The 11,872-nt window shown below is 38.4% G+C and overlaps 1 protein-coding gene across 3 annotated transcripts in view; it reads left to right on the forward strand.

Annotated features, from left to right (window-relative positions):
* The window catches only part of TRIM66 (tripartite motif containing 66), a 52,324-nt gene extending 42,894 nt beyond the window's left edge, over positions 1 to 9,430 (forward strand). For all 3 annotated transcript variants that reach the window (XM_009635412.2, XM_035891042.1, XM_035891043.1), the window contains 8 exons: positions 1,603 to 1,663; positions 2,344 to 2,518; positions 3,291 to 3,598; positions 5,144 to 5,267; positions 6,823 to 6,897; positions 8,068 to 8,220; positions 8,822 to 9,040; positions 9,356 to 9,430. In XM_009635412.2, the coding sequence (XP_009633707.2) occupies positions 1,603 to 1,663; positions 2,344 to 2,518; positions 3,291 to 3,598; positions 5,144 to 5,267; positions 6,823 to 6,897; positions 8,068 to 8,220; positions 8,822 to 9,040; positions 9,356 to 9,409 (1,169 nt within the window). In that variant the 3' untranslated portion in view covers positions 9,410 to 9,430. The remainder of the gene's footprint in view (positions 1 to 1,602; positions 1,664 to 2,343; positions 2,519 to 3,290; positions 3,599 to 5,143; positions 5,268 to 6,822; positions 6,898 to 8,067; positions 8,221 to 8,821; positions 9,041 to 9,355) is intronic.
* Positions 9,431 to 11,872: the final 2,442 nt, after the last annotated feature.

The raw sequence follows: 11,872 nt of genomic DNA on the forward strand, positions 1-11,872 counted from the left end.
TCCTGCTGTGCTATTCTGGGTTCTCTGCAATTAAGGACTGCTGCCCACAGCCAAATGCAGTGCTGCCTCTGAAGCCTCTGGGGTGCCGTGCAGAGCCGGGGTATCAACTTGTGTTTTACATTCCTCAGTGCTGGTAATACACTGCAGGATGGCATTCGCCTCTTTTGCAGCAGCAGCAGCATTACGTGGTGGACTCGCGTGTATTGAATGGTCCACATTAACACTTAGTTCCTTCTACAGAACAGTTCCCTAGTCAGTTATTTTCCTTTGTGATTATATTAATCTGATTCTTAGAGTTATCTCAAGTCAGTCTTACCGATTTAGGACTTTGTTCTTTCTCTCATGTATTAAGATAATTTTTTAATTGTAAACATTCTCCACAGTGTTTGCAACCCCTCTAGCTTGGTGTTTTCCACAAATTTTATAGGTACAGTTATTCCATGAGCCAAATTGCTGATGGAAATGTTGATTAATATTAGGAACCCAGCACCCCTGGAACATCTGCTTTGACAGCATGCAACGTGAGCTGCTCCTTCAGTTCAGTGTGCAGTCACCCTTCAGCAAGTCTGTCCAGAGCCATGACTACCACCCTTCACCTGAGCAACAATCACAAGTGAATAACACTTTGGGAGTGATGTGAAATGCACCTTTCCTTGTCAATATCAATTCTATTGTGATTCCTATGGCTGGGAACAACAGAGTATCTTAGAGGCACATTGCTTTCAAGTCATGGGTTAAATACCATTGACCCAAGCTAGATTTTCTTTAAAACCCCCATGTTTTCCTGGCACTCACTTATCTCCAGATAGCCATGATATTTGGCTGGTTTTCTTGTTATTATTGTCTTTGTCAAACTAATTCCTAACAACAGGAGGAGTTACTATGAAATTTGTCAGTGGACTGGTATTTATGAGGGCATCCACTGGGGCATTCATCTCTACCCCATCCCATCTCTCCGAAGTTGTTTTGTGACTTATGTCTAGTATCAGTCAAGAGCTGCAGTTACTTGCATGCCTATGTAATGGACTGCTTTGAATTCAGATGTTTATATGTACATGCATTGGAGGATAGAAAGGAATCATACAGCGTAGCTTTCGTCTCTCAGTGGCAGATGGGAGATACAATTTCTTTCCTGTTTTCAAGTAACTAGAATTATCCAGAAGCTTCTTAGCATGGAGCAGGAGACCGTAGAGAATTCCTGAGCCTCAGGGGTTCAGACCTCAGTAGGTCTGCTTTTCTCAAGTGAAGGTTGTATAGCAAAGAGGATTACTTAAGTTGTTCCATGTATATGTATGAATGTGGCATGGCTGTGTACATATACAGCTCCCTGGGAATGTAACCATTTTGACAAAATATTTTGGAAAGGTTCCTCATATTCAGTACAGAAGCTGTGGTTAAAAGTAAAGAGAAAGACAAAGACTGTATCCCAGAATAGAAAATAGCATACACATTTTCTATACATATAGATGAAATGATTCCATAATTCACTTATGATATCATATTAAACACTAGTCAGAAGGACATGAATATTGAAGTACTTTCTACCCTAATCTGACTCTGGTATTATAAATATTTTATTCATTTTCTTATCTTCTGTTCCAGCTTCCTATAACTGTGAAAAGGAACATTTTGAAATGGATATGAAAAGCAATCAGAATGTCAGGTAACAGAGTCTTTTTTTATGCAAAAGCAGTGGCCATGAAATTTTATGCATGTATTTAGAAAATTTGTCATACTTAATGATAACGGAGAACTTAAAAAGAATGCAAGATTCCTTATAGATAATAATTTTGAAAGTTGTAAAGTATTCTCTTAAACTTGAAAACAACAATTTAAAAGAAGTGGTGAGTTCATGTATTTTGTTATTCTGTGTAATTTTCCGGAATTAATAAATATTTGCAAACTTATCTCACTTGAACAATTTGAAACTGTTTAGCCCCAATTAAACCTAAAAAATATAATGGGAACAGGATTAATATTATCTCAACAATTTTATAAAATTTATTTTCAGCTAGTACTGTGATAATATTTTATCACTGAAAAGTATTAAGCATGACTTAAATTGGAATAATTAAAACAAAAATATATGGAGCAGGACAAATTTTTTAGCACGTAAGTTAGGAATGCATTTACACATATGATTAATTTAAAATTATTGCTTTCACATTTCTTAAAGAATTTTCATGTGAAAAAACATCCAGATTTTCAGTGTTGAGCCAGCAGAGTCACAGTTGCGAAGGAAAAGGAACACAAACAATAGTGTGTGAAAAATGTTGAAACTGAGTAGGAAGGAGAATTTTGTGGAATATGATTTAATTTAATCATGTGTCATTTTGATTGTAGAGCTGGTCCTAAGGAGCAGAAGATCCCCTATGTGCGACTGGAACGTCTAAAAATATGTACATCAGAAGCGGGGGAGCTCCCGGTGTTTAAGCTCCAGCCACAGGACAATAAGCCGGAGGGCAATGTCCTCCTGATAATTGAATGTGGGACCCAGTCTTCAAGTATGTCTATAAAGGTGAGCAGAATTTCCTTGAGGCTTTACCTGCTTTCTCCCCTTTATCCCACTGGCTTGTACCCACAGTTTCTGAAATTTATTCTACACTAAACAAGCCTTTTGATTCATTTGACCCTCGGACACTTCTGTGATGGGCTGAAGTAATACAGAATGCAGCTTTTAGTTTGCTGTGTAGTGCTCTGATACTTCCATTTGTGTCCAAGTCTGTCTCTGAGTTTGAATAGCTGTAGTGTTTTTGTATTCTAGCAACAAACCTGGCTCATCTGTCTAGTAACAAATATAGGATAAGTGGCTTAAAACTGAACCAAATGCATATTTGAGTGATAGAAACAGATCCCAGAAATCACAGTGTAATAGATTTTTAAAAGCTTTGTATTCAATTGCTTCAGTGGAGTCTTGAGCGTGAACTTCTTTCCACAGAAGGAAATGGGAATTTCTGGTGGGAACAAAAGACTACACTCTTTTTGAGCTGTTTACTGTCAAATTTGCAAATAAGATTTTGAAGTATCCTGTTTCTATCATCTGTGGTATGAAATCTGTTCAGCTGTCTCTCAGTGCTATTACATTGTTGTATGTGAAGGTATTGACTTGACCAAGGTGACCTGGCCAGCCAGTGGCAGACGTCAAGCTGAGTGTGGGCCTACTGAAGCCAAGTGCCCTCTCCAGTAGAGTTCACTGCAAAGAAACTATTTTGTCTGCAGCTAATCACTGCTGTTAGATGCTTATATATGCAAATGATGATTGTGTGATCCCAGATTTTTCTTCCTTCAAGATAAATAAAGATAGTCCACCTGAAGGACTGAAATCCAAAGAGGAGAGCTCAGAGGCCAGAAAATCTCTCATATCCCAGGCTGCAGGACAGACACAGTCCTCTCCTGTAGATACTTCATCTGTTGATCAGAAACTCAGCAATGGCATCTCCATCACAAAAAAATCTCCAGTTACTCAGGAAGTCAATCCAATTGAAAATGAGGATTTCTGCGCTGTGTGTCTCAATGGAGGAGAACTGTTGTGCTGTGATCACTGCCCCAAGGTCTTCCATCTCTCCTGCCATGTTCCAGCCCTGCTCAGCTTTCCAGTGTGAGTATGTATGTATGACTAATATGCTCAGTTTCTGCTCACTACCTTGGGGCAGTATATATCCTCAGGGATGTATGTGTCAACCTTACACAAGGGCAAGGACTACATCTCTCACTTGCCTTTTTCGTTACTTTTCTTTCAAAGGGAAGAGTTGTCTTACACACTAGGAACTAGATGAATTATTAACAGGAACTGTTTCCAGCCATGCATGCCGTTTTTGCATTTAGCTGGCCAGTACAACAAAGGAGGTTGCAGATCTGAGCTTTAAAAAACATTCATATGACTTACTGGAGAAAAACAAAATCCTAACTCTCATGTAACATCTGTGGTGTAGATGTCAGCTCTTCTCTGCAAGAACACTGACTAGCACAAGGAAAGGGGAATCAGTGAGTTCCTATTCAGTTTTCTAGCCAGTTTTATTTAGCCAATTTTTATAATAGCCAATTTAGGATTATTGGGGCTTTTGTGTCGGTGTTTAGGACATTGGTTTCCCTAAGACATATGTTCCTTAGCAACTTGTCACTAATGAATTCTATGCAACAAAGAGCCAGAATTAGGTACACATCCACATACTAAATGTTAAAAGTGAGGCTGAATAATGTGCATTGCTGGTGGTGTGTAATTCTGAATTCTGTTACAAATCATCACTGTGTGGGACCAGAGGCTACTTTATTTGTGCCAGGCCCAAATAACTGTCTCAGCTGAGAAAAATACATTGTGAAATATTAGTTGGGGATTCTGGTTTGTTCTTTCTGTTCAAAAAGCAGAATTTCCATCTCATGGCTTTTCACTCTTTTCTCCAATAGCTAAGTCTTTATCAAACCAATAACATCTTAAAACAATGTGAAAACAAAGATTTCCTTTTAAAATAAGCTTCCTAGGCAAAGTTAAATTCTAATGAAGTAAATTAATTCCCTTAAGTAAAGTTCTTTATTCATAGTTCTTTAATATACCTCCATCTATAGTCATTCAAGCCCTGATGTAGCAGAAGTTGCATCATTGCTTTAATGAAATTCTTCAAGAGGTTTCTGAAAATGGATCTACTAGGAAGGACACTTATACCCTTGCAGAATTATGTCTATTTGGTTTGGGAACCTGTGTACTAGCACACACTATGACCTTTCCTGATAATGTTGACTTCTTAGATAAATATGTCAATTATGATATAAATTGATAATAAATATATCAGTTATCAAACAGATCTGTTTTTATCTTATGACCTGACTGGTGGCTATTTTTCCATAATATTTTTTTTTAAAAAACAGCACTTGAATCAGTGCAGCTGCACACACTGCTGGTACATGATTTCACACACTGTTTTGTCTTTTTCTCTGTGACAGAAAAAGTGCAATGAGTAGAATCTGAAACTATTGCACTTCTAATTAGATTCAAATCTCTTGAAGAACATCTAGTAGAATAGGCTTCAGATTGTCCACTATCAGTTAAGGATGAGACTTGTTTCCAAATACAGTGATTCCTGAGGTTTGTTATTTGACAAGGTTGCTGACAAAATTTGACACAAGTTTTTGGTTTCTTGTTTTGCAGGGGAGAATGGGTGTGCACGCTTTGCCGTAATCCAGTGAAGCCAGAGGTAGAATATGACTGTGAAAACGCACGCTACAGCCACAACTATAATGCACAATATGGCCTTGATGACTATGACCAGAAGGTGAGAATAACTATGTATTGTACTGTTTAGAAAAGGACATGTGATCTCAGCATGAGGTTTTGCCTCTTCGTTGGAAAGATGACTTTTGACTTGGTTGCTACTGGAATGTTTCAGAGAGTAGTAAATACAACAAAAGCATTGCTATTACTCAGTTATATAATTTTCTATCTAGACATCGCTGTTCAATTTTAAGGTGAATGATATGTTACAGAAAGATGAAGCAGGCAGATCTGGAATTCCTTTCTCCTTTGAACAGGGAGGTCACATTCAACAGCAGAATAAACTTTTCTGAGTCAACTTCACCTGGCTTCCTGCCACTGAATCTTTTTCCTTTAAGACTTGGCACCTTCTCAGACATCTACTTAGGCCAGTTGCTATGACATTTTTGTGATGTAGACACTTTTGGACATTCAGTTGGATTGAAATCTTCATACAGTGTTCATATGTACCATTAATCCCCTTGAAGATGACATTTAGGCACTGTTAACTCAGCCTGGATGAAAGCTTATCTCTTTACATCCCCATTACCATTACCAGTTTCCTCTACTAAATCTCCCATGAAAAAATGCCTTTACTTATAGTCCACTTTGTACTTGGAAGCCACAAGTTCCAAATAAATGACCTGTGTATATTGGTGACAGCTGGATAGGGAGGATAAGTCCACAGAGCTGAGTGCAGATGCTGAGCTGGCCCTGCACAAATGAAGCCCAGAATAAGGCACTGATCTAGTCTGGGCACCATACATAAGGTTAACAGCCATGGTTCTTGGAGCATTGGGGCTCCATAGCAAAGCCTATGAGTGTAGCCATAGCACTACTCAAATTCATCCATGCTGTTTCCAGACCTGAGCTACTCTATGTCCATAAAGAGCTGGACACAACTTCTTGACATGGATGTGATCCCTGTTTCTATTGGATTGGGTACAACTGGCCAGAAATAGTTGGGATCTGGGTCTTGATTAGTGAGGTTCTATTTAGAAAATGGAGTTGATAAGAAATTCCATTCCTTGTGAGCAAACATGGCTTATAATGTTTTTGTAGTACATTTCTTTGCATCAGTGAAAAAAACCAAAGACTAGTATAAGTATTTTACAAGTTAACAAAGATTAAATGGAACTGTTTTCACACAGTACTACCAGCTACATAACTTACATCCATGTGTATGAAGGGATATGAACAGTGAAATGTTTTCCACTTAACTGTTTCCACGCTGTTGCTGTCATTCTTTTAGTCAAGAGCCAAAGAATAGATCTGGAGTGCAAAAAGGAAATAATATTAATTATGAATTCCTAAGAGTTTCCAGGAAAGATACGTGCATACAAAAATTTTTATACAATGGGTTTTTTTTCATGCATTTCTTGACTATCCTCACTTTGAAAACTCTAAAAATGCTATGAGGCAAAACATTCCCCAGGTTAGAGTGAAGTGTGCCACTTTGCATCAGAAATGCAGAGACTACATGAAAACTCCCCTTGTTAGCATGATTGATTAACTAAGGGCAAGAATGCAACTCACTTGTTTTGAATTAAAATGTATTTCAAATTTGGCTTCTACAGAAGTGTGAAAAGCTGGTGCTTTCCCTGTTCTGCAGTAGTATGAGCCTCCCATTCCATGAACCCGTCAGCCCCCTGGTAAGTACTGTACACACATGGGTCAGAGGGAGTCCAAAGAATACTTTGGCACACCTTGCAAGTTTCTCCTTTGTCTTCTTGAAAGATATTCATTAGCTTTTCTTCTGAATGGTGTTGCTTCCTAGGGAAGAGTAGCTGTTTTCCTCTGGCAAGTGCTTTGAGGGTGCCAGGTCAGAGGCAGGTAAATGCTGGCCAATGTTCTCAGGCCAGGTTTGGGTGCCAATATAAGATGCTGGTAGGATACTAAAGGTATATGAGGGGTTCCAGTGAATAAGAAAGTTGACTTGCTGCATGCATGGAGAATGTTGCACTGGCATAAGAGAGGTCTGCTTTAGAAATAACCTCGGACTCCCTCTTTAGAAAACACCTCTTCTGGTGTTTTGCACAGAGGTGGTAATATGACTGTGTTCAGGGGAAGACTGCTGTTTCATCTGTGTACTCAACATTTGCAATATTAACTGGATATTTTAAGGGAGATGTAGATTCACATTATTGTAACAATAGAACACAATGTGAGACAAGTTGGAGGACAAAAATGAGAAGGACAAAAAAGGTTTTATGTGAGGGAATAGTCCAAATAACAATATAAAAAATATTCCTCCTAATAAAGCTTGCAATGAACTTACGGAACACATTACCTAACAAGTAGGTTTTGACCTAGAAAGATTTAAAGAGTGGGATATCCTGGTAGCTGGTGCCCATTGAAAAAGACTTTTTTTGAACTTTAAAAAGAGTGCATGGTAGCATATTTTTAGTCACTCTTGGCAGGCTACTTCCCACAGTATCAGCTGCCAGTATCTCAACACATTATTTGTATAACTGCTTGGGGGAAATGTTAGCTAATTGTCAGTGTTACATATATTATTGATTATGTTTAAATGATGACATTTATATCTGGGGATAAACTTTAGAAAGTGCAAATAGCAGAGTAGTCACTGAAGTGTGCTACTTTCAAGATCAGTCTCAGTCTTGCAAGCAAATATGTTTTTAATCAAACCAAAAAGCACCCAGGAAGACGATATGCAAGTCTAGGCACCAAAAGACTAGAGCTCTCTTCCTTGATGCAAGGAATCCTCTGCAGTGACTTCTGACCAAACTTGGATGGAAGTCACTGGAGAGGAAATGTTTTAATTAAGAAGGTGACATACCTGTCTTTTATTCTTATTGCAGGCTCGGCATTATTATCAAATCATCAAAAGGCCAATGGATTTGTCAATCATACGAAAAAAGCTGCAAAAAAAGAACAAGTCCCACTATTCTGCACCTGAAGAACTTGTGACTGACGTGCGTCTCATGTTTTGGAACTGTGCAAAGTTCAATTATGTAGGTTTCTAATATGCATGGGTGGGGGGATACAAACCAGAGGGTTGCTCTTTTGAGCTGTCACAGTGGTGTAACTATCGGTTCCATTGGCATCAGATAGGGGATTGGGATAAACAAGTATTAATCAGTTTTACTCTTTGGAAATTATATAAATTTTTTTTAATGACAGAAATGAAGATACATATGTATATGGACCTGAGAACTTCTTGAGATACATGTGAATCTAAAATTAAAGAGGCACACCTTAGAGCAGACGACTTTTTGGAATGATGCTCAGTTTGCTGTGAGAAGCCAGTCATAGCCAGCTAGAGAAAGTTCAGGTGCATAGAGATTCCTAAGCAAGTATGACTGCTATTCTTTCTAGTTTACTGCACGCCTCTTTTTCTTAGAGGTGCAGAAATGTGTTCCTTAACAGCAGCATCTGGTTTTTACTTATATTGTAAATGCAGAGGGACTAATGGGCTGTAGAAAGTGGACAGGAGACTAATGGAGATGTAGCAGGCAGAACCAAGGTGAGATATTAGCGTAGGGCGGTCATTTGGTTTTGATTCTTGATGTTACTGTGTGCACTAACACTGAATGGTTGTTTGTTCTCTTATAGCCAGATTCAGAGGTTGCTGAGGCTGGACGATGCCTAGACGTCTTCTTTGAGGGCAAACTGAAGGAGATTTATCCAGACAGGCATTTTCCTTCAATGCAACAAGAAGACTCTGATTCTGAAGAAGTGGAGAGTCAGAATAGAAAAATGCCACCCCAAGATTTTCAGTGGCCATCACATGGACAGGAGTGTGTTCAGCCTAAAAGGAGACGGCGCCATGCTGTAAGATTGCAAAAGCAAAAGCATTTGGTTGCTAAGTGGCCACCCTGCTAATTCTGTTTACAGCTACTGATGGGAAGTTTCGACAGGGCTGTGTGGGAAAACTGTCAAGCTTCTATCACAGAGATGTGATCAGTTCTACAATTTTATGTCAAGATCCTCTGAGTGGAATAAAGTGTCAGTTGTATATAAATGTGTGAGCATGAACAAATGAAGTCTCTCAGGCCACACAGTTACCTTCTTATCAGAAAACTCTGTCAAGATTTTAAAAAAGACTAAGCCCTCTAGCTATTCACTGTTTGTTTCCTTTGTACACAGGAAAGTGAAAAGACTAAAAGAATGATGTTTCAGCCAGCTAACAGCCTTCCTTAGGTATGACCTCCTCAAGATACGAGATTTACTATGAGGAATCCAGCAGCATAACTGATGGACTTAAGGTGTGTGGGAGGAAAGCAAAGCACTCGGGCTGTTTCTTTCTCTCTCCTAATCTGCTGACCATATGCCTTATTTCTAGATCTTGTGGATAGCTAACAGATCCAAAGTGTTTGAATCTGTCATTATTTAATCTGTTAAATCATGTATATGTTTTGCAGTGTTTACACTGAAGTACTAATGTTTTGGTGATAGCTAATGATGATTAATAATAAAAGTAACATGCTAATAATACCTAATACTGCAGTACCGTTTTATAATCTGTTCAACATGACATCTCTATTTTATAGAGCACAGGTAACCATGTAATAATCTTGCAAGCTCAGTGTGAATGTTGGCCATGCTTTATGATAAATATGATGTGTGGTTATAAAAGCCATAGTCCTGTTGTCTTATTCAATGATTTTTCTGGGAGCTTGACGCTCAAGGCCTATGAGACAGTCTAATGTGATTATCTGATCAGCTGTTTCTTTTGAAGCAGAGCATTTTCATTAAATCACAAAAGAACAAGTGCTAATAGTGCTAATACTAGGGCTCTGTGTGAACTCTTTCTGAGTGTATACTGGATGTTCTCTTTGCAAAGAATGTTTTTTCTGGTATCTAATTCATGCTCAGTAAAGCAGTGTGGCATTTCTTGGGTCTCAAAGGTAGCATTTTTATACAACCCAAGCCAGCTGTTTTTCTTTAAAGCAGATATTGGAATTCAGTAAATTAACTATGAAGCAAATTACATGGTTATAGAAGTGCCTATAAAATAATGTCCTATAGTCCTGATTTTTCTCTTTGCTTATTTCATGTAGTTGTGATTACCGACAGTGCTAGAAGATGATGATAATGTGTATATGTACAAGCTCAAACAGAATGAAAGGGTGTCTAAGCTTATTTTTTTTTTCTAAATTCCACAATATGTTGGCAGAACACCACCAAGGGCCAGAAGAGCAATTTTAGAGCTCACTTGAACAAAGCGTAGCATGTAATTGCAAAGCCTGAAGAGTGGGATAGGTAACAAGACATGACACCTGATCAGAGACTGATGGTTTGCAAACTGCTTCTCACCTCTTCCAGAAGCAGGCGAGCCAGATCTTTGCGAGGCCAATGCTTTCTGTGTGTGTGTGAGGGGCATCTTCCTCCTTAGAGCTCTGCCCAGCAGTATAAAGCTGGGCTGTGGTCTGGCTCTGAGAGAGAAGGGTTGTTGCAGATCTCAAACACAGTTAAAGTTCATTTTAATTAGGTTCCTGTAAATAAAGATAATATTTTCAGCATAGTTTATATGGTCTATTTGGTCTGGTAACCCTGTATGTTATTTTAGATAACACTTTAAAGTAAAGGTTTATATATGAAATAATAAGATGTGAATGTTATATTCTATGATGTCTGTGACTTACTGTTTGCCATTAACTTGGTAGTGAGCTAATGTTTTCTTTTCTTTGAAGAAATGAAAATCTGGATATTATAAGCTGACTGGAAAACTGTGAGATGAAAGGACAGCCTTTACGTTTTCTGTATGTGAATTCCTATGTGTTTGCTTTCTGTCAAACTCCTGTTCTCAAAACAGTAAGTGTCTTGGCACAGGGAAATGAGTGTAGGTTTGTAACTGAATTAATAACCCTTATCTGTGCTACAGGTATCACCTATTCTCAGTTGGTAATTAATTCATCCACCAAAGACCTATCTTTTACCATTAATATGACAAAACCAACATGCTGTATAGCCTTCTAGGGCTTCTAGGGGTTAAGGTAGAAATGGGAGAGACTATTGACAACTTCCTCTTGGAAGAACAGAGTCAACAAGAGCCTGCTTCTCTTTCTTAAAGGCTGTAAGTTTGTTAACTGTACCACTAGTTTTGGAGAACACCTGTTTTAATAAAATTTATCCAGGGTATATTACACCTTTATTAAAAATAGAAGTGTACCAGTTTGTCATCATATATAAGATACCCTTTGGATGTGTGCTGGCAGGACTGTATGGCCTGAGCACTCTTAAGGCTAGCTTTGGTTTTGGTTACTTCTCTAAGACATAGTAACAGTTAAAAAAATCCTGGTAAACTTCATGTCGTGTTGGTAAGCAGAACAAAAACTGAACTCATACATATGACTTGACATACTTTTAAACACAAATCTGCAGCTCAGCAATTTCGTAATAGATTGCATGTCATAAGAACAACATTATCCCTCTTGGACGTTGCCTTAAAATTGCTGGCTTGTGATGTTCCTGCTGCTGGACACCATACCACCAGGGCCCATAAATTCTTGGGGCATTTACTCTGTTGAAGACGAATTGCACACTGGTAACAGCACTGACAGGTACGAAAGAAAGGTTCTCTCTCCTAAAATCTAACTAACTGCCCACATGGCCCAAAAGAGAAATGATAGGTTATGTAGTTACTTTTTCTTCTATCACACA

The sequence above is a fragment of the Egretta garzetta genome, unplaced genomic scaffold (assembly GCF_000687185.1).
Source record: "Egretta garzetta isolate BGI_Z169 unplaced genomic scaffold, ASM68718v1 scaffold133, whole genome shotgun sequence".
Taxonomy (NCBI): Eukaryota; Metazoa; Chordata; class Aves; order Pelecaniformes; family Ardeidae; genus Egretta; species Egretta garzetta.